This window comes from Garra rufa, chromosome 18 (genome assembly GCF_049309525.1).
Source record: "Garra rufa chromosome 18, GarRuf1.0, whole genome shotgun sequence".
NCBI classification, from domain to species: Eukaryota; Metazoa; Chordata; class Actinopteri; order Cypriniformes; family Cyprinidae; genus Garra; species Garra rufa.
In genome coordinates, this window is record NC_133378.1 from 19,977,272 (window position 1) to 20,004,592 (window position 27,321).

At 37.5% G+C, this 27,321-nt stretch overlaps 2 protein-coding genes across 3 annotated transcripts in view; both read right to left on the minus strand.

Moving 5' to 3' along the window:
• Window positions 1-47: 47 nt before the first annotated feature.
• Window positions 48-19,383, minus strand: b4galt3 (UDP-Gal:betaGlcNAc beta 1,4- galactosyltransferase, polypeptide 3). 2 transcript variants are annotated; one of them, XM_073822983.1, is made up of 9 exons: window positions 19,178-19,383; window positions 18,890-18,966; window positions 16,079-16,560; window positions 14,041-14,276; window positions 13,659-13,849; window positions 7,290-7,412; window positions 7,049-7,063; window positions 5,647-5,751; window positions 48-2,855 (listed from the first exon to the last, which is right to left on the minus strand). In XM_073822983.1, the coding sequence occupies exons 3-9, from the start codon at window positions 16,341-16,343 to the stop codon at window positions 2,537-2,539; spliced, it is 1,254 nt and encodes a 417-aa protein (XP_073679084.1). In that variant the 5' UTR covers window positions 16,344-16,560; window positions 18,890-18,966; window positions 19,178-19,383; the 3' UTR covers window positions 48-2,536. The 2 variants fall into 2 exon arrangements, with proteins under 2 accessions (XP_073679084.1, XP_073679085.1); XM_073822984.1 differs by lacking the exon at window positions 7,049-7,063.
• Window positions 19,384-23,032: 3,649 nt separating this feature from the next.
• bgnb (biglycan b) overlaps window positions 23,033-27,321 on the minus strand; it is a 34,101-nt gene continuing 29,812 nt past the window's right edge. The window contains exons 7-8 of the mRNA XM_073823386.1: window positions 24,594-24,732; window positions 23,033-24,514 (exon numbers count right to left, since the gene is read on the minus strand). Of these exons, the coding sequence (XP_073679487.1) occupies window positions 24,317-24,514; window positions 24,594-24,732 (337 nt within the window). The 3' untranslated portion in view covers window positions 23,033-24,316. The remainder of the gene's footprint in view (window positions 24,515-24,593; window positions 24,733-27,321) is intronic.

Sequence of the window (27,321 nt, forward strand, 5' to 3'; positions counted from 1 at the left end):
CTGTTTATAAACACAATAAACAGCTGCATGGTTGAATCACAATGATACAATGTTGTCATTGTGTTTATTCACAAGATAACTGATCAGTAGTAATATCTGTGGCAAACTTCAGTTTAACTCAGACACAGGTGGAAATGCAGCTTCTGTTATATATATATATATATATATTCATATAACCAACAGTCATCATAGCCAAAAGAAAACACATTCAAATACACATTTAAATCAAGTCTTTGACCAAAAAAAAAAAAAAGACAAAAATAAAATAAAAATCAACACAATCCTCAAAATCTTACCCCTTTTTCAAAGTATGTCACATCTAAAACTCAAATTAGAGACTATTAGGCATTAAAGTAGTTAAACACTACTGCAAAATACTGTATCTCATAGAAAACTATGTACTTTATTCAATACATATATAAGGTATATAAGGGTCTTGCAAATATGCTAGGATGAAATATATTTATCTGCCACATGCATCTCAGAATACTATCTTGAATTATTTACAAAAAGTTACACTTTTTGTAGTTTTCATACAAAGGCATGAATTAAAACACCATGTTTTTTTTAGTTATCTCATGAGTCTGTAACACTAAAAATTGCGTATCAAAATCAGGATACATAATTTAACAGCCTCTTTGAAATGTATATCTAGGTTTGAAATATGTTGTACATACAGTGCACCATTCTCCATGAGCACCTTCAGACTATCATTTACAGCAAATTATGTGATCTTTTTCTTTAATTCCAGAATAAAAAATTCCTGATAATTTACTCACCCCCATGTCATCCAAGATGTTCATGTCTTTCTTTCTTTAGTGGAAAAGGAATTAAGGTTTTTGAGAAAAACATTTCAGGATTTTTCTCCATATAGTGGGCTTTAATAGGACCCAACAGGTTGAAGGTCCAAATTGCAGTTTCAATGCAGCTTCAAAAGGCTCTACATGACCCCAGCTGAGGAATAAGAGTCTTGATCAGTTATCAATCTGAGAAAATTAGATTTTTTTTTCACCCTACCCTACCTTTTTGAACTGAAGTACATAGATGATAACCATGCATAATCTTTCCAACGTGATTGCACAATGCGTGAAGAAGCACACACGCATCACAGAGTTGGTGCAAGATGAGCATTTGTTGTTAAAAGTGTAATAATTTTTTTTTTTTTTAAATGGTCAATCTTTTTAACTAGATAAGGCCCTTATTCATCAGCTGGAATCGTGTAGAGCACTTTGAAGCTGCATTGAAACTGCAATTTGCAACCTTAAACACACTGACTCCATTAAAGTCCACCAAATGGAAAGACATGAACATCTTGGATGACTTGGGGTGAGTAAATCATCAGGAAATTTTTATTCTGGAAGTGAACTAATCCTTTGATGGTCTGTAGTTTGCATTGTGGGAGAGTGAAAAATGTCAGTGGACCTGCTAATATAATGCACAATGCTATTTTTATTTCAAAAGAACATCAAAAGAAAAATGTCTGTCGCTGATATCTTTGTTCTTCAAATGTAGCTTATACTAGAGGATTGTATGTGCAGTTTATACCTAATACCTAATGCTATGATGGAGTCCAACTAATAACTCTGACTAAAAATAATATTCTTGCAATATTACTAACCATAAAATTACCCATTTCCTGTTTAATGTTTATAAAATATTAAAATATCAACCAACATCTTAGACTAAAGTCACACCTTCAACCATCAAATCTATTTAACAGAAACATTTTCCTGAATTCAAATAATATAAGTCTGTAAGTACTATAAATAAATATTTTTGTCATGTTATATGCTTATCCAAATGATTGTCTACAACCAAAATGGAATCCAACAAAGGCACCACACAATACCTAAAATAATTAAACTCTTTTACACTGTATCATAAAACTATTAATACTGTAGGTATCTGAGCAGCTAAAAGAGAAAATAAACCAGTGCTCACTATCAAAGATCACACCTTTCTAAGTTTGTACAGTAAGACCAAAAATAGACCACAGTGATACATGTCTGCTCAAGCACTAGATCACAAAGCAGTGTGTGCTGACTAGATATTAAAAGAACAGAAAAATAGATAATCGTGTGGAATGAGCATTCAACGGTAGTATCAATAACACTGGTGTGCAGTAATAACGCTTTCGACTGAGTCATGGCATGTTGATAAGAGACTGGTTCAAGGGCAAGAAAAGGCACAGAAAAACAGACCCACACAGTGGGGTGAAGAGCAGCAGCTGGCAGCAGGTCGGCTCAAAAACACACAGGACTTGCACGGTTACGTCGATAGGTCACTTTCGAGAGCGTTCACAACTCGGCCCACACTCCTACAGCGAAACGAGATCTTTAGACTTGTGCAAATGTCATCCTATCAGCAGCTGAACAACATTCAGAAGCAGCAGTTTCAGTTGACTTTCAGTGGAATGAATTTATTTGCCTAGAGTAGCAATGCTTCACGATATAAAATAAAGAGCAAACTGGTATTCCCTCCACTATGCATCATTAAGTCATCCTGTGAATTGTCTGTGGATACTTGATTATCGGTATCATCCTACTTCTTGGTTCAAAGGAGCTTTTTGAACATTTGAACTTTCATTACTGGCCTTCAAGTGGGTGGGCTCCACTTTTGTGGCATTGTGATTGATGACTACACCCGCTTTTTCAGTCTTCATTTTATTCGTTGGAGCGGGTTGAGGCTCTGACTTCCGGGGTGGAGCCTTCAAAGGGGGGCGATGTGGATCATCCCCAATGTTGACAGACAAATTTGTGTACAATGGCTCCAACTCTTTGGACAGGAGCTCATAAGTCAGTGAGTTCAGTCCATCTGAGTGCCAGTTCAGCCTTGTGCGCTTCAGCAAGTCAAACCTACAACAAATTCATTCAAGAGGAACTGAGTCAATAAACAGAATGAACAAATGGAATAAATAATAAATCTATTATATGCTTTAAAAAAATAAAGGTTCTTTATTGGCATCTATATGTACTTTGCACTGCATAGTTCTAGGAACTAGCCAGCATGGTGGTTCCTAGAGAACTAGTTTCCCCCTCAGAACGTTTTCCCGGGTAGCATTCGCATCAGCAGCAGGAACTCTGAAGAAGCGCGAAATTTACAAACGTCAACAACTAATCAGTATATAATTTTAATGGTATGTTTATTTGAACAGTAAGAGACAGTATAACAACAAAAAATTCCAGAAAAAACGCATTTCAAGAAAAGTTATAAATTGATTTGCATTTGAATGAGTGAAATAAGTATTTGATCCCCTATCAATCAGCAAGATTTCTGGCTCCCAGGTGTCTTTTATACAGGTAACGAGCTGAGATTAGGAGCCACTCTCTTAAAGGGAGTGCTCCTAATCTCAGCTTGTTACCTGTATAAAGGCAGGTAACAAGCTGCCTTTATGATCATCTTATGTGTTACCTATATAAACACCTGTCCACAGAAGCAATCAATCAATCCGATTCCAAACTCTCCACCATGGTTAAGACCAAAGAGCTGTCCAAGGATGTCAGGGACAAGATTGTAGACCTACACAAGGCTGGAATGAGCTACAAGACCATCGCCAAGCAGCTTGGTGAGAAAGTGACAACAGTTGGTGTGATTATTCACATATGGAATAAACACAAAATAACTGTCAATCACCCTTGGTCTAGGGCTCCATGCAAGATCTCACCTTGTGGAGTTTCAATGATCATGAGAACGGTGAGAAATCAGTGCAGAACTACACGGGAGGATCTTGTCAATGATCTCAAGGCAGCTGGGACCATAGTCACCAAGAAAAACAATTGGTAAAACACTACGCCATGAAGGACTGAAATCCTGCAGCACCCGCAAGATCTCCCTGCTCAAGAAAGCACATGTACAGGCCTGTCTGAAGTTTCCCAATGAACATCTGAGCGATTCAGAGAAGAACTAGTTTAAAATGTTGTGGTGAGATGGAAGGATTATGCTTTGTGGGTGTTTTTCTGCTAAGAGAACAGGAAACTGCACCACATCAAAGGGACAATGGACAACAGGGCCATGCACCGTCAAATCTTGGATAAATACTTCACTCATTAAAATGCAAATCAATTTATAAAATGTTTAAAATGCATTTTTCTGGATTTTTTGTTGTTGTTATTCTGTTTCTCACTGTTCAAATAATCCTACCATTAAAATAATGGACTGATCATTTCTTTGTCAGTGGGCAAACGTACAAAATCAGCAGGGGATTAATATTTTTTTCCCTTGCTGTATGACAACTTTCAGTGTTACATATCATCGAAGCTGAGAAAAGAACACAATGCTACAGACAACAGGTAGCTAAATGCCATTATTATTGCTGTTTTTAATGTTTGTGGGGTAAATATTTTTACACAGCTTTTTAAAAATAACAGGTAACCAGTGTTTCATATGCGTTTGGCCAATCAGTGTACACTTACATCACTGGTAGTTCCAATAAAACTTGTTTTAGACCCTACTCTGAAGTAGGAGCTAATTTAGTTCCCCCAAATGTAGTTCCTAGAACTAAATACGTTCCTGCAGTGCGAACAAGCCAAAAAGCGGGAACTTCCGCCAATAGGTCTAGGAACTATAAAAAGGTTCCTCCGATGCAAAAGCCCAATATTAGGTGCTTTCACACCACGTAGTTCTAAGAACTCAGTTCTAGGAACTAGCCAACATGGTGGAGGATGCACTGGCAGCAGAAACTTTGAAGCGGCTGACAGTGACATCTTTATTTGTAGGATTTACAACCATCAACAACCGGTGAATGGAGGACGCTATTATCTGAGCTGTTTTAGTTGTGTGACCTGGGTTTTCTAATGGAGATGGAAAGTAAACACAACTGAAAGAAATGAAAATCTGACTAAATCTCCTATGACAACTTGCAGTGTTACATATCAGTCTGAGAAAAGAACAACGCTGCAGAAGACAGGTAGCTAAATGCTGTTATTATCACCATTTTCCATGTTCTTGAAGTAAATATTTTTACACAGCTTTTTAAAAATAGCAGGTAGCCGATGTTTTGTATGCGTTTGGCCAATTAGCATACATTTACGCCACTGGTAGTTCCTAAAGAACTGTTTTAGACCCTACTCTAAAGTAGGAGGTAATTTTGTTCCTAGAACTTAATACCTTCCTAATTCCTGTGGTGTGAATGTGCCAAAAAACAGAACTTCCACCAATAGTTCTAGGAATTATGAAAAGGTTCCTCCAGTGCGAAAGCCCATATGAAGAACCTTGAACATCCATAGAAGCTTTTGGACAAAAGGTTCTTACAGTGGTAAAAGGATTAAAATGTTTTTCATACTAAGAATTTTTTTTTTTTTTTTTTTTAAAGAACTGTTCACTTAAAGGTTTACTAGGGAACCTAAAATGGTTCTCCTATGGCATCGCTGTGAAAAACCCCTTTTGGAACCTTTATTTATTTATTTTTGATTCATTTATTTTTTATTGAGTTTTCTGCCTTTATTATAATAGGATAGTGTAGAGCAGACAGAAAGCAACATGGGTTAAAGAGAGGGGGACGCCCGTAGCGCAACGGTGCTATATGCTGGTGCACTTGCCCACAAGGCTATCGGTGCCAACTGGAACCTTTATTTTTAAGATCACACCAACTAGGGTTGCAACCCAAGTTGCAAAATCTATAATATATATTTTGCCATGTGACTTTACCTTCTCGGGTTCTGCTCATTACCCTGATCTCCTTTATGTTTGATCATCTTATAATGCCCAATGGCCAAAGGGGGGCGCATGATCTTCATCCCAGAGAGACGGACTCTAAAGACAAAACCACAAGGCAAGTAGAAATAGTAACACATAAGAAAAAAAAACCTGAAGAAGAATGCTATGAATTATCAAACAGACAGAGACAAAAGAAAGAGCGGCACAAAGCACAGCAGGAAAATGATTTTCAGCAAGTCCGCAAGGTGGGCCAGATGGATGTGAACTAGCTATAAAAACGACTAAGAAACTACTGTTGTTGAGGATTTTTATGTAAAAAAAGGTTCTAACCACAACTGAAAATCCTCAAAAGGTTCATCTAAAGTTTGGAGAGTCTAATCCAGCTTTTAAATACTTAAAACTTTGGGTTCTTGCTTCTGGTTCAGGCATCTGAGTCATCTGAGGCAGCCAAGGATACTGGCGGTTAATTATGCGACAGTCAGGTTTGCAAAATCACCATGAGCTGATATGCCCTTCAAAATGTTCTCCAAGAATATACGTAATGTCAGTTTTCCCAAAACACAAAGCCGGTCCTGGATTATTTGCACTAAAAATACTTTTCGTCTGGGATGAGATTTGATCTGTACCCTGAAAAATCGCCCAGGGTGAAATCAAACCGTGTAGGCATATTAAACAGCAAGAAAGAAAAAAAGAAACACTGATGGATTCAGAGGTTCTGCCTTGTCAAAGATGTTGAGCAGGTTGGAACTTAGTTCTTAATCAAAAAATAGCCTACTAAAACATTTTGATGAAGAATCATGCACTACTACTGAATCTATAGCATGAAAACAAACTCTTAATACTTAAAGGAATAGTTCACCCAAAAATAAAAGTGCTGTCATGAATTCTCACCCTCATGTCAGTCCAAATCCGTAAGACCTTAGTTCATCTTCATAAGTCACATGGACTATTTTAACCATGTCCTTTTTGGGTCTTGAATGTGGTAGCTGCATTGCTGTCTATGCATGCAGGGTCCGCAAGCTCTCGGATTTCATCAAAAATATCTTAATTTGTGTTTGGAAAATCAACAAATGTCTTACAGGTTTGGAAAGATCTGAGGGTGAGTAATTAATGACAGAATTGTCATTTTTGGGTGAACTAACCCTTTAAGAGAGAAATAACCGTAAAGTAAATGCGATTAAAATCCTCAACACTACTAATAATCCACTACACCTGATTCATTTTGGTTTCAAGGCTTCAACCACTTGTAATCCTCTACAGCTTCTTTTTATCACAGAAATAAAATTACTTAAATGTTATTATTGAAAAAAAGGCAACTATCACTAAAAAAAGTACTAACACCTAAACAGTTGGAAGCCTTGAGTCCAATCTAGTGATTCATGCATGTACTTACTGGTCCCTCCTGTGGCTATGCGGGGGAGGGCATGAGGGATAGACGGATGCAGTGAAAATGAGAATAATGACAAGAGACCAATGCAAATGTGAACTGAGAACAAAATGGTGATGGAGAGACGGCAGTCATGCTACACAAATGCTTAACAAGATGCATTTCTGATGTCGACGTGCCAGTTACTTTGATCTCTACTACATTCCATTATGTTGAAATAACCCGAACTGTATTCTGCCATCCTCACCGAGCTGCGATGTCATCATCCTCTCCTCCCCAGCCCCAATACTGGTTCGGAAAGCCGTTCATCTTGAGGTACTGCTCTGGAGTCACAGCAGACACCCCTCCGAAGTATTGTGAGTACGGAAGCCTGCAGAGGAGTCAGAGCAGTGATTTGGTGAGGCACAGAGGAATAAGGTCATCTGTCTCTACTAGCCTTCATCAATCATTCCATCTGAAGTGTCACAGCTTCCCCTGCAGTTTAATGTTCGTCTGTACCTCTACATTACATTATTACAGCAATCTGTACGGATGGAGAGAAAACCGGGACCGCTTATAAATTATAAAAGAATGCTGTTTAAATTTGTGTCATCATAATAGTTCATTGTCCTGAACTATTTTCAGAAGACTAACACACTAATATTTCTAAAGCATCTAGTATGTACAGTGTATAGTATGCACATTTTTTTCTATGCACTGTGCAAAATGTGCAATATACAACAGAGAACTGGGCGCAAATCATAATTTATTATTCTTTTTGAAAATACAGTACAAATAGTAATATTGTGAACAAATATAACTGATTTTTAAAGTATTAAAGGAGAAGATAATTTACTCACCCCCTTGTCATCCAAGATGTTTATGTCTTTCTTTCTTTAGTCGTAAAGAAATTATGTTTTTTGAGGAGACGTTTCAGGATTTCTCTCTATGTAGTGGACTTCTATGGTGCCCGCAAGTTTGAACTTCCAAAATGCAGTTTCAAAGGGCTCTAAACAATCCCAGCCAAAGAAGAAGGGTCTTATCTAGTGAAATGATCTGTTACTTTCTAAAAGAAATGTACAATTTATATACTTTTTAACCTAAAATGCTCATCCTCTCTAACTCTGTGTGAACTTTGTGCATTCTAGGTCAATCCAGTTAGGGTATGTCGAAAAACTACTATTTCATTTTCTCCTCCAATTTTAAATTTATCCTACATCGCTGCAGAAGTACCGACCCAAAATGCCTTTTACAAATAAAAGGTAAAACAGTGATGTAGGATGATTTTGAAGTTAGAGGAGAAAATGAGATGGGAGTTTTTCGACATACCCTAACTGTCATGAACCAGAATAGTTCACACAGAGCTAGACAAGATGAGCGTTTGAGGTTGAACAGTATATAAATTGTCATTTTTTAAAGAAATTAAACAATCGTTTCGCTAGATAAGACCCTTCTTCCTCAGCTAGGATTGTTTTGGAAGTTCAAACTAGCAGGCACCATAGAAGCACCACTATATGGAAAACATACCTGAAAATTTTTCCTCAAAAAACTGAATTTCTTTACGACTGAAGAAAGAAAGATATGAACATCTTAGATGACAAGGGGGTGAGGAAATAATCTGTAAATTTTTGTTCTGGAAGTAAACTTCTCCTTTAAGACCTGTATGGCTTAAAGGTTGTATCAGCGATTTCAAGCCTGAAAAATAAAGTGTCAAATTTAGCTGACCTTTCTTCACGATCCGCTCGCTGCCTGCCCCATAAATTGACTGTAAAAAAAACACGTCTCTCTGGTCAGCCTAGGGTCCGAGATATGCCAACAAAACAATCGGTGCTACCAACCTTTCCACAGAAAAACAAACAGTGTTCCAACCAATCAGCATCAGGGGGTTGGTGTTGTGGACTTTCCTACTGGTGCAGGGATGTGAGGGAGGCGGAGCGAAAGTCCACAACACCAAACCCCTGACGCTGATTGGTGAATTTGACACTTTATGTTTCAGGCTTGAAATCGCTGAATCAACCTTTAAAGGAGAACTCCGGTGTGATATTGACCTAAAGTGTATTGAATCATGATACCGAGTGTGAACGTACCTTGCATATCTCATCTCGTCTTGTCCACTGCAGTCCGAAATCTGGGGTTAGTTAGCCGATGCTCACAACAGGTTGTCAATGAGAGTCAATAGGGCATCGAAGTAGCCATGTAAATAAATCACTGTTTTACGCCATTTACGAGACACAAAGTAGCTCCACACTTCATTGGTAGACTTCCAAGGGCCCTGACATTTAAAACGAGACATTGAGAACTCAGAAAAAGCACCGGTAGTTTATTTACAAGAAGATTGTAAATAAACTCAAGAAGAAATGTCAGGGCCCTTGGAAGTCTACCAATGAAGTGTGGAGCTACTTTGTGTCTCGTAAATGGCGTAAAACAGTGATTTATTTACATGGCTACTTCGATGCCCTGTTGACTCTCATTGACAACCTGTTGTGAGCATCGGCTAACTAACCCCAGAATTCGGACTGCAGTGGACAAGACGAGATGAGATATGCAAGGTAAGTTCACACTCGGTATCATGATTCAATACACTTTAGGTCAATATCACACCGGACTTCTCCTTTAATATAACATAAATGATGTGTCTTACTGAAATATGTAGTAGAAAACCCAAGAAAGACTTGTGTTAAAAATCCACCCAATTTTTATATACATTTTGGACTATGGGGCGACATTATTTTAAAGATGTAAAATAGTAAGCTACTGGCACTACCTGTTCCTTTTTTTACACAACTCAGAAAATAAAATACTGATACGATGACCATTAAACGAAAGAGAAAGAGCTTACAGGTGGCGATGGATAAAAGTGTAGGCTTAAAGGAACACTCCACTTTTTTGGAAATAGGCTCATTCTCCAACTCTCCCCGAGTTAATAAGGTGAGTTTTAACGTTTTGAAATCCATTCAGCCGTTTTCCTGTTCTGGCGATATCACTTTTAGCATAGCTTAGCATAGATCATTGAATCCTATTAGACCAATAGCATCACATTCAAAAATGACCAACAAGTTTCGATATTTTTCCTATTTAAAACTTGACTCTTCTGCAGTTATATCATGTACTAATACCAGTGGAAAATGTAAAGCTGCGATTTTCTAGGCTGATAAGATTAGGAACTACACTCCTATTCTGGCGTAATAGTCAAGGAAGTTTGCTGCACGTAATATGGATGCAGCAGGCACAGTAATATCACGCAGAGCCTGAAATTAGTTCCCAGCTAGGTTAGCATTTGTACATGTGCTGTGTGATATTACTGCGCCTGCTTTGGCCATGTTACGGCAGCAAACATCCTTGACTATTACACCAGAATGGAAGTGCAGTTCCTAAGGCCGGTGACACACTGGATGCGTGGCGTGAGCGTGGCGTTTCTGATGCGTGTCAGCTGCGTGGCGGCTGCGTCGCGTTTTCTGTGTCTTTACACACCAGAACCGTGCCTGACGCGGCGCTGGCGCGCTGCTGCTGCTGTAGGTGACATAGGGAGGCCTCCGACAGACCAGGCTCTTGTCTTCACGACAACATTTTCAACTTTTTTCACACACCTACACCTTTCAAAATCCGAAAAATGGGTAAGTGGGCTGTCTGTTTATTTCAATAACATTTACAAATTTGTGTAGTTTTAAAGAGCTTATTTAGCCTACCTGATGTTGGACCGTCACTCAGAATACACACTACGTTATTGTAGTGTGTCATATTTTTTTCATGTAATCACATTAAGAAACAAATGGGAATTTTTTAAATATTTTATATGCTATGACCTCTGTATTGGACACCAGGACTCGATTGTTTAAAAAAATAAAATGACATGAAATTACTGGCAAAAATAATGGGATATTTTTTTTTTATGTCAACCTATAAACTTTCCAACATCAAAATATCATTAATTAATATGTATTTGTGTACAAAATGACATATAAACATATTTTCCTATTCTATTTTGCCTGGAAACACTTCCAACACGCTTGCGTGTCGCGTGAAAAATAGGCGTCGGTTCTATTTCTAGCAAGCGCGCGTCTCACGCAGGCAGTGTGCAAGCTCTAACCTGTTAACATGGGAGCTGAAATAAAAACGGACGCTTACGCCACGCATCCAGTGTGTCATAGGCCTAATCTTATCGGCCTAGAAAATCGCAGCTTTACATTTTCAGTATTAGTACACGATATAACTACAGAAGAGTCAAGTTTTGAATAGGACAAATATCAAAACTCATTGGTTATTTTTGAACGCAATGCTATTGGTCTAATAGGATTCAATGATCTATGCTAAGCTATGCTAAAAGTGATATCGCCAGAACAGGAGAACAGCAGAATGGATTTCAAAATGGTAAAACTCAACTTATTAACTCGGGGGGAGTTGGAGAATGAGCCTATTTCCAAAAAAAAGTGGAGTGTGGATGTGGATTTTTTAAATAACTTTAAAGGTGCCATAGAATGGAAAACTGAATTTACCTTGGCATAGTTAAATAATAACAGTTCAGTACATGGACATGACATACCATGAGTCTCAAACACCATCGTTTCCTCCTCCTTATATAAATCTAGTATTTGCAAAAGACCACCGAAAAATAGGTCAATTCCAACATATACCCGACTGTTACGAAACTTTCCCGAGATCGTTAATAGTTACGCCTCCAACATTTGCATCGCCCAATCATCACTAACATCAGCACATCAGTAAAACAAGGCAAGCCACAGAAGGGACACGGTTAGCTTAATGCTAGCGCTAGCCTGTTACATTGCTATACATAGGATTTCACTTACCACATAAACAGAGAGATGACTGCGCTGATGATGGTGAATGATGGAGAAATAACGGCATTGATGATGGCGAATGATTTACAGATCTTGAGAATCACTGAGGAGCTGCTCAACTTGTGTGGTAAGAAGCACTCCCTCTGCATTGTAACTTTACACAGAGCACATGCGATCAAAGTAATGAAACTAAAATATCCGCGATTCAAAACGGCAGATTGAACAAACCGCATATTAAAAGCGGCTAGAGCTCCTAATTAAATATATATTTTTATCCATGTGCGAGCTATTGAGCTCTGTGAAACAGCCAATCAGAGCAGAGCTCATTAATATTCATGAAGCTTCCAAATAACAGAGCATTTCATTCTAGGGGCAAATTCTAGGGTTGTAAATGGACCTGTAAAACCATTTCTGGAGATTTTTTGCCGTTTCCTATGCCATATACCTTCTATGTAGATATCAGAGAACAATTTAAAATATTCTCTCAATGCATTCTATGGCACCTTTAAGTCTTTCATAGTTTTTCTACTACATTTTTCAGTAAGATACATCATTTATGTTATATTAAGCCATACAAGTCTTAATACCCAGGGTTCCCTTTATTATATTTTCAAATATAATTTACTTTGTATGCTTTGTCTTTGTCAGTGTCACATGATTCTTCAGAAATCATTCTAATATGCTGATTTGGTGCACAGTTCTTATTGTTGTCAATGTTGTGCTGCTTAAAATTCTTGTGGAAACCATGATACATTTATTATGATCATGATACGGAATAAATGATGAATGGAAGGATTTAAAGAATAGAGCAGTAGTGTAACTTTGATTGCTGATTCAACCTGCCCTCCAGAGAGCCCTTGTACTCCTGACACCTGTTCTAAATTCTTTAGTACTACTCATTAAATTTTGAGTGATAGCTAGATGAGCTGCTGCTATGTATCTTTCTTCGTAATTTTCTCTGTATTTCTACCCAAGGACTAACTCTGTGAGTCATGTCTGAATGCTTTACAGCCTTCAGTGGATTCATCACAGAGAAGTTCTGATGTTGTCCTCAGCCTTGGTGGACTGAATATATGGGTTGTTTCCTCTGCAATCTTTCTGTTCTCAGTGAATGTTTATATCTAGGTGGACACTGTGGCTGCAAAGTACAGAAATGCAGACTCTGTGACCCGAGATGTGCAGACCTGGATGTCAATTTAGAGGACCAGAACTATGAGCTACTGTGTATACCTGTGTCAGCACTAATAATAAATGAACTACATGGTCTATTTTACCATGCGTGAAGAGGATGAACTTTTTGTTTCTAAAAGTTTTAGAAGATCTATCAAAGTCTTCAAAAAGTAAAAACTGTTGTTAAATGAACCATTGTTGTTCTTTTCTTTGTTTCTTTTTATTTTACAATTGCTTGTTTTGAAATAATGGACTTGTTCACTACCAGAATAACAATTTCCTGGTAATTTACTCAGCTCCATGTCATCCAAGATGTTCATGTCTTTCTTTAGTCCAAAAGAAATTAAGACATTCTAGGATTTTTCTCCATATAGTGGACTTCAATTGCAGTTTCAATGCAGCTTCAAAGGGCTCTACACAATCCCAGCCAGGGAATAAGGGTCTTACTTAGCAGAACAAACAGTCATTTTCTAAAAAAAAAAAAAAAACTATACTTTTTAACCACAAATGGAGAAAAATCCTGGAATGTTTTCCTCAAAAACCTTAATTACTTTTCAACTAGAGAAAGAAAGACAATCATCCTGGATGACATGAGGGTGAGTAAATTGTAAGGAAATTTTTATTCTGAAAGTGAACTAATCCTTTCAATCCAGTCATAGTGGGTAGGGTACCTGTATCTGAACTTGTCCATAGCTACGGAGAGGTGTGTAGGGTACTGAGGATGGCAGGTGTAAGTATTGTGGTCATTCTCAGGTAGCAGGTCAACATCATGCAAAAAAATACAGCTCCAGTCCTCTTCTTTCAGTGCCTCCCGTACTCCAACATTCAGCAACTTTGCCCGGTTAAACGTGGAGTTCCCTGACTGATAACACAGACTATGAGGAAATCAAGTGTACACAAATGCATTCTTCGGCAAGAATAGAACACTAATATAGCTTGACAATAAGCTGTGAGCTATGTTTACCCTTTGTCCCAGCTACATCCTCTAATTACCGCTAGGATTTTTTTCCATACAATAGATGTGACAAGTCAGCGAAACAACCAACAACAGACCTGGTGCACAATGTAAATGCCGTAGTGGACCTGCTGCCGCTGCAAAAAGGGGTGCAGATGGTAAAGGAGGGCGCGGAGGTGGGTCTGGCGGTTCCGATAGGGGACCACGATGGCTGTGTGGTGCCGTGGCTCACAGTCTGGTGGGCGGTAATGACCCCCTAAGGTCACCAAGGGGTTCTTCTCTTTTATCTTCTCCAGGGAGGGGGGTGAGGAGAGGTGGACAGAAACAGGACCCACTGGCAGACAGCAGGAAGAGAGCACACATGCACTTGTTGTATAAAATCTGTTTCTACAACACCAAATTAAAAGAGAAGATTTCTTTATTGTCATTATTAATTATTATGTTGTTCCAAACCTGTGACTTTATTCCTTTTTGTAGAGAACTTCTAAGTAGGGATGCAGAATATATTGGACAATATCAGTTAAAGTACAATATCAGAAAATTCATTTTTAGATTGTCAAGCGTGTAGTACTGAAACCCTATTGTAATATTTAGAGTGGCCAAGGATCAGCAATCTCCACATAAAACTGTTTGGGAAGACCAAACCGTAAATCGTAGAGACTTGAAACTTGGAGGGATGATAGTAATCACACCGCCTACAATGTCACCAAGGCTCATCCCAATCGGCCTGATGGGGGCGCTACAGTGATCAAAAGTACAAAATCGCTCATAACTTCTAAAGCATTCGGTGCAGGCTCAAGTGTGTTATGTCATTGGAATCCTTGGTTCAATCTGGACAAACAAATGTTTTTTTTTAAAACTGCTTTTGCGAACTAGTCCTAGTTTTTTTTTTTTTTCGAACCAAACCAGTGCAGAAAGATTCTGAGGTCTGAGGAAAAAAAACACTGATCTTGACCACTTGGTGGTGTTATAAGATGAAAAAATAACAATAACTATGCAACTATTATAGTCCTATCAGCTATCTTGGCCCAAAGCACCACAAGTGTCTATAAGGGAATTTGCGTATCTCAAAAAACATTGGGGGGGGGGGGGTATCGAATATTTCAAGGCCGTAAACGATTGTACATGGCGCATATCATATGATAGACCTCCTTATTACGAACAACTTTGCCTGTAGAACCACTGCTGTCAATTAATTTATTTGTTAAAGTTAAAGACATGTACCATCTAGTCGAACTAGTCCTAGACTTTTCACACAATCTGGAAAAAAACACCGCAGTACAATTATCTGGACTCTCTAGGTCAATATTTATCAATAAAATATTGAAATTTGCGGGGCCTGTCCAAATATACCTGAAGCCTATAAAGCCTAAATGAAAATTCAAAACTTCACAAAACTAGGTGAGCATATGCAAGAGGTGATTATAAACAAGCATGCAAAGTCTTATGGAGATCAGATCCACAGCTAATACTATAGCAGTCATAACTGTTAAAAAGCATATCTTTATGGGATATTACCTGGATTTGTCAAAAAAGCTTTTTTTAAATCATTCATGTAGTTGTTACAGGCTTGCTAAATAGTATGTAATGTCTTATTTCATATGTGCTTAAATACCTTAAAGTGTTGAACACCAATAATCACCAATATATCATATATATATTTTTTAACGTACTTTAAAAGACACATGGACCTGAAAGTGTACTGAATAACATGAATGGGTCTTTTTTCATTTTTTTTATTAATTTATACACTACTGTAAAAAAAGAGCTCGATTTTTGACCATAAAATGAAAATAATTGCCATTAGCACAAACTTTAATTTCAGATGGCATGGAAGTCAGTGCATGTGTGATATTAACTATTTTTATGTCCTTTTATAACACTAAAACTGCCAATCTGCTTTTATTGTAACAGCATGAATAACAGCAGATAGTAATACCTTTTTTGTGTCCCATAGGAGAAGGAAAGTAACACAGGTTTGGAAAGATAAACACGAGAGGAATCTTCATTTTAGAGTGGACTAAACTCATTAATGTGTGTTTTGTACATTTAATAAAAAAAAATACAGACAAAGTAAATGACCAAATCCAATGACTGATCAATGTCTTAAGCACTTCGGTGGGGATTTATACCTACCCAGCAGTGGAGAGGGCAGTATACAGTCCCTGAGTCCATGCTGTTCTGGTCCACTGGGTCCTGGATGGTGGAGCAGCAGAGAGGTGAGGTTGGTGTAGACGTCATGCGGTCGAGAGTAGTCGATCTCAGGCTCGGTGGAATGAACCAAAACAGACACTAGGCCACGAAAGCCTCCCAGGGAGAAGTAGAGAACAAACGCAAACTGGAAGCCCACCAACAGAGCCAGAGTGCAGGGGGAGTCCAGCGCTCGACCGCAGCACACCATTATGACATCCGACACAAAGCAGGAGTGACAGAGGAAGGGAGGCCGGGAAAGTCAAAGGGAGGGATGGACAAGGGAGAGATAAGAAAAGAGAGATCGAGTGAAAAAGGAGCAAGAGGCATGAGAGAAGGAAGAGTGGAAGTATAACAGGGGTGATGAGGAGAAATAAAGTTAGCTCAGTGAGCTAAGGGAAGGACATCTATGGCATGAGTGGGAGTCACTGGAAAAAACAGAGGAACACAAAAATCAATAGTGACAGATCCATCACAACTAACTACAAAGGAGAACTTTAAAGCGCCAGTGTGCCCAGGATCAATGCCAGTTCTTAAATGAAATCAGCAAAGACCACACACTTTTTGGGTCAATCCTGTTACAGGGCTGGGTAGACTACCTACAAATTGCAGTCAGTTACTGATGTAATCTAGGTTTCTCGTTTTAAGTAATGCTTTCTCATTACTTTTTAGATGACTTTTTATCTAACTTATTTTAATCTTACAATTAAACATACCATATTGATATAAAAAAGCAAAGAGAAAGAAAACACATTAAAAAAATTATATCAACATCATACAAAGCATTAAACACTACATTGCACCATGGTTTCCCAAACTGGGCTTAATGTAAGAATTCCGGTGGGTTTGTGAGTTGGTAAGAACCTACTAATTAAGAATAAACAAATTATGAATAATTTTCTGCCAATGTGTGAATAGTTTTTAATCATGTACACTACCAGTCAAAAGTTCATGGTTAAAGATTTTAATGTCTTTTTTTTAAGTCTCTTCTGCTCACCAAGCATGTATTTAATTGATTCAAAGTACAGTGAAAACTGTACAATTTTGAAATATTTTTACTATTTGAAAATAACTGCTTTCTATTTGGAAATGTAATTTATTCCTGTGGTCAAAGCTAAATTTTCAGCAACATTACTCCTGTCTTCACATGATCCTTCAGAAATCAGAAATCATTCTAATATGCTGATTTGTTGTTCAAGGACAGTTTAAATTGATCAAAAGATCAATGATAATAAAGACATTTATAATGTAACAAAAGATTTCTACTCCAGATAAATGCTGTTCTTCTGAACTTTCAATTAATCAAAGAAACCTGAAAAATTCTAACCAGCTGTTTTCAACATAATAATAATAATAATAATAATAATAATAATAAATATTTTTGAGCAGCAAATCAGAATATTAGAATGATTTCTAAAGAATCATGTGACTAGAGTAATGATGCTAAAAATTCATCTTTAAAATCCCAAGAATAACGTACATATTAAAATATATTCAAATAGAAAACAGTTATTTTGAATAGTAAAATATTTCACATTTTTACTGTTTTTGCTGTACTTTGGATCAAATAAATGCAGGCTTGGTGAGCAGAACAGACTTCTTTAAAAAACATTATAAATCACAAATTACTTTTACTGGGTCAAAAACTGGTAATGTAAGCCATGAAAAAGTAACTGTAATCTGATTATGAGCATTTTTTAAATGTAATACACTGTAATACGAGTACTTAATTTTTGGAATCTGATTACATAATCCAGATTACATGTAATCAGTAACTACCCAGCAACGGTTATACAGTACAATACCTTCAAAAAGAAGAAAAAAAGAAACAATTAATTGTCTCGCATGCACATATACATATTATATATATATATATAATGCTCACTTGATTACAATAAAAAATAAAAAATAATAATAATAATAATAATAATTGAATTTCCAGACTGGACAATTGTGTTGCCTAACATGAGGTTGACAATTGTAACAATTGATATTATCATAATGTCTATAATAATTCCTAACACAATAGAATTCTTTAAAGTAAGATGAACCATCTAATACCACATAAACATCAAAATTCATTCAATCCATAGCTAATACTTGCTCATGTTTGTGCTGCTAAAAAGGTCGGACCAGGAAAAAACAAGACTGGAGTACTACAGACTGCCAAAAGTTATAACAAATCAAGGAGAAGAGTGCAAAAAACAGTCTGAGGAACAAAAGGCCAAACTGAACCAGGATTTCCCAAGCAAGAATCTTGACATTCATGTTTGTTCTTATCATTTCCGGTCAGGCAGGTGAAATATTAGTCTAATATCTCAATTAGTACTGCTTGTACATATCCTTAAAACTTGTTAACTTTAGTCTGTCAAAATATGGCACCCTTCCCTGCTTACCAAGTCCTTTTCCACACATTATAGCCACAAATGTAAGTGAAAAACCTCTATTATTAAAGCTGTGGGTAAAGACAAAACCAATAAAATAATAATTAAAAATTTGAAACAACATTCCTAAGAACAATACTGATTTTCAAAGAAAATTGTAAAAAAAAAAAAAAAAAAATACCTGTAACATTTCTTAATAATTAACATTTTTATTATCTAGAAGTGTACACCCAGGCATGGCAACATATACAAGAAATTCACTTAATTTGTGAGTACAATTTGCTGTTATATCAAAACGTAGATATAAAAATGTGCTGCACAACAATAAAATAGCCTTTTATCAGTGAATAACAGTGGTATTTCATAGGAGTACCTGTGTTGACTGGTCATAAGCACAGGGTTGCGAGAGCACTGTCCTCTTCATCCTGTCCATCACAAAACATCGTGCACCTTGAGGAGACAGATAGTTCTGGACTGATTATCAACAGGATTTCCTGCTTCTTTACAACCCAGACCAACTTTTGCACTAGCTACGATGAAACTGAAATGTATTTATTAAGCAGACACACATGCAGCGACGACAAAGAACAGCTATTGCGAAAGAATCGTCAACATAACAAATACTTTCAACACATCAGGTCAAGCGTTTCCTCTGACTCACCCGGACCACAGCGACGCTTCAAATCAGGCTCCAGCAGCAGTCAATAACTAGGCCTTTATTTAATATTAACCACTCTATTGTGGATAATCATTCCTCTATGGCGTACGAAAGAGTGTATGATATCCGCAGTCGCATTGAGCGCGTCGCGGAACGCTGTGGTGAAACGCTTCCAGAGCGCGTCAGACGCTCATAGCAGAGACCTGCTGACAGACATGTTTGATGCGGTGACGCGCTATCGACGGGCATTCTTTGACGCTGTTACAATAAAAGCCCTAAGATACCTGTGGCAAAATCACAGTGCTGCCAACTAGTGAGAAAACACACGACAGGTTTAAGACTAGAGGCGGTTTTCATACACCGGATGATTGTTGTAATGACGATTCAGGCTATAAAGCTGATGAAAATGCGATGTAATCATGTGGATTATATCTAAGTGGTTATAAGGTCGTCGTCCGCATTTTGATTGTGAATTATAGTGTGATTTTATGACGTCTGTGAAATTGTGTTCAGCAAAACAAATTCAATCAAACCTGTGCTTACAAAGATGTTTTCATAATAATAGAGCTGAGGTAATTCTACCTCAACCAGCTGAGAAAATGAAAACGGAAAAAATGTGCTGCTATTCTTCAATTTACCACCTACATGGAATAGCAGGGATGAAATTTCATGAAATGTGGAACATCCCTGCTGAAAAAAACAGTATATGCTGGTTAGGTATGTTTTGTTTTGGTGCTGGAATGCTGGTTTTAGCTGGTCCTTTGCTGGTTTATGCTGGTCATGTTGCTGGTCAAGGACAAGTGTAAACCAGCAAAGGACCAGCAAAAACCAGCAAAGGACCAGCATAAACCAGCTAAAACCAGCATTACCATGACTGAGGTGAGCCGCAGCAATGGCTGCCCACTGCTCCAGATGTGTGTGTGTGTGTGTGTGTGTGTGTGTGTGTGTGTGTGTGTGTGTGTGTGTGTGTGTGTGTGTGTGTGTGTGTGTGTGTGTGTGTGTGTGTGTGTGTGTGTGTGTGTGTGTGTACCTGGTATTCATCACGTTGTGGGGACCAAATGTCCCCACAAGGATAGGAATACCAGTAGATTTTGACCTTGTGGGGACATTTCTCAGGTCCCCATGAGGAAACAGGCTTATAAATCATGCACAATGAGTTTTTTTGAGAAAGTAAAAGTGTACCCAATCTCCTGTGAGGGCTAGGTTTAGGTGTAGGGTAGGTGTAGGGCCATAGAAAGTACGGTTTGTACAGTATAAAAACCATTACGTCTATGGAATGTCCCCATAAAACATGTAAACCCAACATGTGTGTGTGTGTGTGTGTGTGTGTGTGTGTGTGTGTGTGTGTGTGTGTGTGTGTGTGTGTGTGTTCACTACTGTGTGTGTGCGCACTTGGATGGGTTAAATGCAGAGCACAAATTCCAAGTATGGGTCACCATACTTGGCCTCACGTCACCTCCTTTCCTTTCATTTCCGGTCAGGTAGGGTAAATATTAGGTAGATATCTAATGCTTGTACTTATCTTTATTTTCTACAAGTTCATATGATTCTTTAGGGTCAAATTCTTTAGGAAAAGTCTCTAATATACTTTGGTCAAAAATTCTCAACAGTAGTGTAAAAAAACACCCTTTTACCTTGTCAAAATCAGCTCTGCAAAATATCAGCTCATTTTATGCATGAGCCCTTTAAATGCAAATGAGCTCTGCTCGCCCTGCCCCTCTATGCTGAGGGATTACCAGCTGTAATGTTTACTTTAGCAGCTTTTAGCTGTATTTAGCTGTGTTTGCCAGCAAGCACATTATTAAGAAAGGCCATTTGCAAAGATGCATAAAAAACCTTTATACTCACTTCTGCTGTGGGTGAAGCTGCATCACAAATGATTCACACGAACATAGACGCATATGTAGATAGGGTCGGTGCTTTCCTTTTAAAAGTGAAAGTAACTTTGTCCTCTGGCTCAGATGTCGGGAGTAAATGACTACTGCTATGTTAATTATAACATCCAACAACAGTTGGGTTGGGCGATGTCGACCAATTTGGCATCGTACGATGTGTAATGTGAAACATCGCGATGGACGATGGCATCGTCGTCGGGGCGGGGGGCGGGAGTTTTGGGGTTTGGGGGTTGTTGTTAAATAATTAATTCATAACGAATTAATTAATTGTAGCCTACCGTTTCCACCAGTGCTTAATTTGAGCCGGATCCTGCCGGATCCTGTTCCGGAAAATGTCAAATTTTGGATTTTTATTTGTTTTTAAAGATCCGGTAATAACAAGTGCATTAGATCATGACAGTGTGTGCGTGCATACGAGACAGAGCAAGCCAGGTTCATGTAGATGTATTTGGAGGATGTGTGTTGGTCCTTAACATATTTTCGACCAATCAGCTTTTTTAGGTTCAAAATCGCTCTCATTGATTGCTTACTGTTTAACCCACTCTCTCCAAATGTATTTAATGAGCAGCAGAATGTTTAGAGAGAAAATATCAGAAATAATAGGCTACCAAATCAAACGAAATATTATTATGTATTAACATTGTAAACATTATAAACATAGCTATAAGTTAGTTACCTTGACTCCAAAACGAATCATTTAAATGTAACGGTATTCAGAACAGAACAGGAATGAAACAGAATATATAAAGTTAAGAAACCAAAACAAAGCGAAACTAAAAATAGCAGGCGTTGGGCTCACATACCTCTGTAATTCGGCACAAATCCAAGTGTTTCCATATTCCCAATGTATTTAAATGATAAACTGTTATTTATAATGTATACTAGGCTTTGTACTGTACGTTCGTATTTCGATGGAAAAAAATATATTCTCTTCAGCAAAAATGTCCAGAAATCTTCATATTTAAACTTGTTTTTTGTTCCAAGCTCTGTTCGTTATGGTAAAACCATGAAAAAGGCATATTTGGTGTAGTTTATTTAATCTAATTTAATTAAAATTATTTTGTTTTTTTCTGCTGTTTTTGTATGCCATTTATTAATGTAAACAAACTAGTTCGTGTAATTCGTTTGGAGTTCACTGTAATTTGTATTGTGATCATTAACAACTTCCTTGTTATTATTTCCTCATAATAATAATAAAATAAGTAAAGATGCGGACATTGAAAGCATGCATTTCATTTGGCTATATAGTGTGATTAAGTGTGTTTTTCGCAAGCCGGTTGCTGCTGCGGCGGGGGGCGGGGCGGGGCGGGGCGGAGGATCGCGATGCCGGCTCAGCATCGTGGTGTCTATTGGCCATAGGCGATGGACCATGGCGTTGTCTATCGACCCAACCCTAAACAACAGAACACCTCAATCGCTCAGTTAAGAGTCTTCCTCTGCACCTGAGTCACACAATAGCAATTGTATTCAGACTGTTTCAGCTCGGTGAGGGCGGGGCTAAGGTAAGATGCTCATGTCAATCAAATGTATTTCGTCACAACGACAAGAAGCTGAGAATGACCTGATTTCAAAAAAGGGATATTACTTTTAAAGATTAAAAAAATACCATTGAGTAGATTTTTATCATTGTAGGGTGGTTGTGTGCACGAACTACCAACACACATTAATGTTCAAACATGTAAAAGTTAGTTTTGCATCCGATGACCCCTTTAACACTTATTAACTTTATTCCTGCTTACGAAGTCCTTTATATGATTTAGCAGCTTTAGCCAGCATAAATTAGCAGAACAAAGTATTCAGTAGTACATTGATCATTAAATCAATGCTGTTGTTTACATCTGAGTATTTCCAATATGACCATGCATGTGGGTAACTGACCAAACCGTGATGTAAATGCAAACCCTCCTTAGTGGCCAATCTCAGGCTTATTTCCATATTTAAAAAGTACTCAGATACATAAATACATCGTTCACAATGTTTTAATAAGTTTACATTTTATTTCTTAGGTATAAAACCTGGAGTTTCTCTGACATGGTTTGCAACAAGTAGACTGACCCATTGACATTGTGCTTGATAATGCAATCAATCAATATTTGGCTTTATTCAGAAACGAGGAGACATTCTTGTTTAACAAGAAGAGCACTGCAAATGTTTTATTTCACTGAACTCATCAAACTCGTGTTAACTCAAGTTTTATTAGTCACAGCTTTCATGATGGTACGCCACTTCTGCTCCCGAAGTCAAGCTGAAAGATATTTTACTGGGACATGCAGTAGTGTGCAGCACTGTAGCCTAAATGCAAGCAGGGTCACTGCCAAAGAAAAACAACGCTACAAAGAATAGATTTGGAATTCATCAAGAAACTGTGCAAAACAACATAACATTACAATCCTTTTCTAAATCAGCCTCGAATCCAAAAGGGCTCGGTAAGAACACAAGGCATTTGGCTGAATGAAACTCGACAACATAATTATATTGTGTCTGTCTAAAGTTCCTCCGTTGCCCTAAAGTACTCCCACAACAAGAAGACCCCTGAAGCAAAGCAACGACACAAAAAAGAGAAAAAAGAAAGCAAAATTTTTTACAAACAACACAGATACACTTATTATAAGCACCATGAATTGAACACCTAGATTCAACCTTCCCCTTTAAACATCCAATCCAAACTTCACTATTAATAATATAAAATAATAACAGTACATATCAATAACACTAGTATAAAAGTGTCAAGCGAACAAAGAGCCCTTAAAAAGTGAACTGATAATGGTAAGATTTTACTTCTGAAACAATGACCATTTTTATGGTTTTGTTAATAAAGCCAGTTGAACTGATTTTTATTGCACCTTTCTTTTCTCTTTCAGGCCTGTTCTCATCAAGAGCGCTAACTATAAAGATAACGATAACTGTAATGATCTGTTCATCATAAGCATGCATTTTGTCACCTGCCCCTTTAAATGCTCAAGCTCATTAAAATGTGGATTGTGATTGGCTGTCAATCTTTTTATTGTTCATCATCTAAAAAAAAGTGGTTTGATAGTGATTCCATTCTTAAAACGATATCTTTATCATTATAGTTAGCATCCTTGGTGTGAACCTTTCTTAAACAACTTCATAAACAAATAAATCCATAGATACATAATAAGAATTACTTGCAAACACTGTTTGCTGACATCATTTTCATCACTTTCTGTTTTGTTTCAAATCCAGCATTGTTATTTGTCCCCAAATCTCTCTTTTCATCCGTTCCCTATTTCTTATAGTTTCCGAACTGAATGGCCAATCGGTCACCAACGCAGCGGAATGTGGCAGGCTGGACCTCCCAGTAGTTAACTGGGTTGCCATAAAGGCTAATGCCGTTATAAAAGCTCCTCTTCATCCCGAAACCTCTTGGGCAGAAATCATTAACATCCACTCGACTTATGTTGTTGTAATGAAGGTAGACCACCTAAAAAAAGGAAGGTAAAATCAATGATTGTGCATGTGTGAATGGGACGCTTTTTGTTCATCATTTTGATATTTCGCACCTGCAGGTACTTCATGTCTGCCAGTCCCATGGGGGGGCGGGTCAGCCGGTTGTTTTCCAAATGCAGTTCTCTGAGATTAGGGACATATGATAGGCTGCCGTTCTCAATCATCCGGATGTGGTTGAAACCCAGACCCAATCTGGCAAACAAGAACAAGCACAACAATGAATGAGCAACTGACAATAGATGGGCCACACACATTGTGAGAGACATCTAGTGAGGTGGAAACACAATAGACTGGAAATGCTGTGAACAGGCACTGGGTCAAATGCAGCCCTGAAGGACAAGCAGCACTAAAGAAATTCAGCACATGCAGGACTTGGCATGAGTTAGAACTATATCAGGGTTATTGTTATGAGATTTTGATATTGTCACATCCCTACATATAACCAACAAAATTATGAACCAGCTGCAAAACTTGCTGACTTTGTCTCGTTGCGGGTACATTTAGCAGTAAATTTCACTCTGGTGTCTCTAGGGCATCTATGATTCAGCACTGTTGGATGGTCCACGCAGGAGAACATCTAGTCACTGGAACTGCCAAAGTTAGCAAATTCGTGGCTTTTTATCTTTTAAGTATAGTTACAAATTTAGTTTGAGGCCATTTGGATTGACCAAATGAGAACTGCTTGTTATGTGCTGTCTTTGAATAGTTCCACGCCAGAAGCGCGTGCTCATGTGACGTGACTGATGCCAAACTCGTGCTCATGACAGATGGACGTGGCTGTGTATCAAAGGTAAAAAATGATATAAATACTGTTCAGTTTCTCACAAAAACCGATCGTTTCGTGTCTTAAGACATCAATGTATCGTCACGAGCTGCAGGGTGGAATTTGGATTTGTCTGTGCATGTTTTTGTTTACTTTTAAAGGTTTGGTGCCCATCCACTGCCATGATAAGGCTGGCAGACTGCACCGGTTTTCATTAAAATTCTTCGTTTGTGTTTTTCTGAGGAAACAAAGTCACCTACATCTTGGATGCATTGGGGGTAAGCAGATAAACATCAAATTTTCATTTTTCGGTGAACTATCCCTTTAAATGGCACCCACCAGCCAAAAAATTTGATTTCTGGTATATTACGTGATCCCGCTACAATCACGATCGTCACCAGGCAACGTAGAAGTGCACACACGGGACAAGGCCAGCGGTGGAAGCGTTGCGGGGCTGCCGCTTTCTCTCGCAGTGGAAGCGTTTAGTACAGTTGAGGAGGTGGTCGCGTTGCGGTCTCGGAGCGGTATTTGTATTTACTAGAAACTAAATAAATGCAGCAGGGTTTTTCATATTTATTTTTATTTATTTATTTTTTTTTTTTTCCATTTTACGATTCCTAGACAAAATCACTTGCCTGTGATCAAAGATAGTGAGAACTGATGTTGGGGATTATAGCCAAATTTGTGCAAAATTATTAGTTCTTCAACAGCTTTAACTAATTGTGGGCCTGAAATTAAGGAAAAGACAAGATAATTGGTAAATCTGCTAAAAAAGACAGACAAATTCATCCAAATAAAATGTATTGTTTTATATATTTCAAATCACAAATGTATCAACATTGTTGGGAAGGTTATTTTGGAAATAGGCTGTAATAGGCTACAGATTAAATTTCCCTATTTAAAATGTAATTTAAAAGTAGTGTTTAAACTATTTCAATTGCTTTAGAGGTAATGTAACATTACATTTGATTACTAAATTTCTAAGGAATGTTTTCAACTGTTAATCCTTTTAAAAACTTTTTAAGCAGGCAGGTTTACCTTACAGTAGCACTCAACACTAATTACTGTCAATTTTACAAAATCCTTCATCACTTGAATTAAGATTATAATAATTTAATTTTAAAGCACAGCCACCACAAAATCTTTAGCACCTCTGTTTAACTCCTGAAACATTGGTGTCTCTTATTTTAAAGCAGTCAATGCGATTTGGGAAATCAATCAATCAAAATATTTACATGTAACCCACTTTGTGATTGTAAACATTTTTAAAAGTAACTGTAATTTAGCTATATTTGTTATTTCTCAGTAACTGTAACAGATTAGTTAAATGTCGTTTTTAATTAAATTTCATAATTCAATGACATGTAACTAATTACTCTAGCTAAGTTCAAGCCCCTACCACTGTTATCAAGGCATCAAAGTGTGCAATAAACACTTGAAATACAAAATGACATTAGTAAGCTGAAATATGTACCCTCTCTCTTTCACAAACACACACACACACAGATTGACATACATGCTATGAGCAAGTTCTGCAATCCTCCTGTATGTTTACAATATGTGCATTGAGCACTGCTGTTTAGTTTGCTCGTTTGGGGCCAAATTTCTTTTTTTACTTTTGATACATATGCATTTTTGAAATATTTAAAACATTTTATTTTTATGAATTTGACTTATCAGATCTACCAGTTGTTATATTTTTTATTTTGTGCTGGTTAATTATGAACAATAGATAGTTGAACTTTTACCAAAAACTGGAGAGAATTGCGTGGGGCCGAGGGGCCGCTGCTGCAAATATTTGAGTGGCTCCTCCCCTAACAGATAAAATCTCACTCCAAACTTTTTCCAAAACTTGAGAGCCCTGTAATCACTAGAATTTACTAGAATCCCATCTAGAATTGACTAAAAATGCAAAAAAATAAAAAATAAAAAATAAACCAAAAACTTTCTCTGTAGTTGTTTTAGGCTTGTTATAATGAACACTTATGGATTTAATCTAGATTTATTCAAACATCCAT

Coding starts and splice junctions, on each gene's coding strand:
- b4galt3 (XM_073822983.1), bottom strand. CDS start 16,343: ATGGTGTGCTGCGGTCGAGCGCTGGACTCCCCCTGCACTCTGGCTCTG. Junction 14,277..16,078: donor ACTGCCCTCTCCACTGCTGG/GTAGGTATAAAT, acceptor GCTGTCTGCCAG/TGGGTCCTGTTTCTGTCCAC. Junction 2,856..5,646: donor AATGAGCAGAACCCGAGAAG/GTAAAGTCACAT, acceptor AATTTGTTGTAG/GTTTGACTTGCTGAAGCGCA.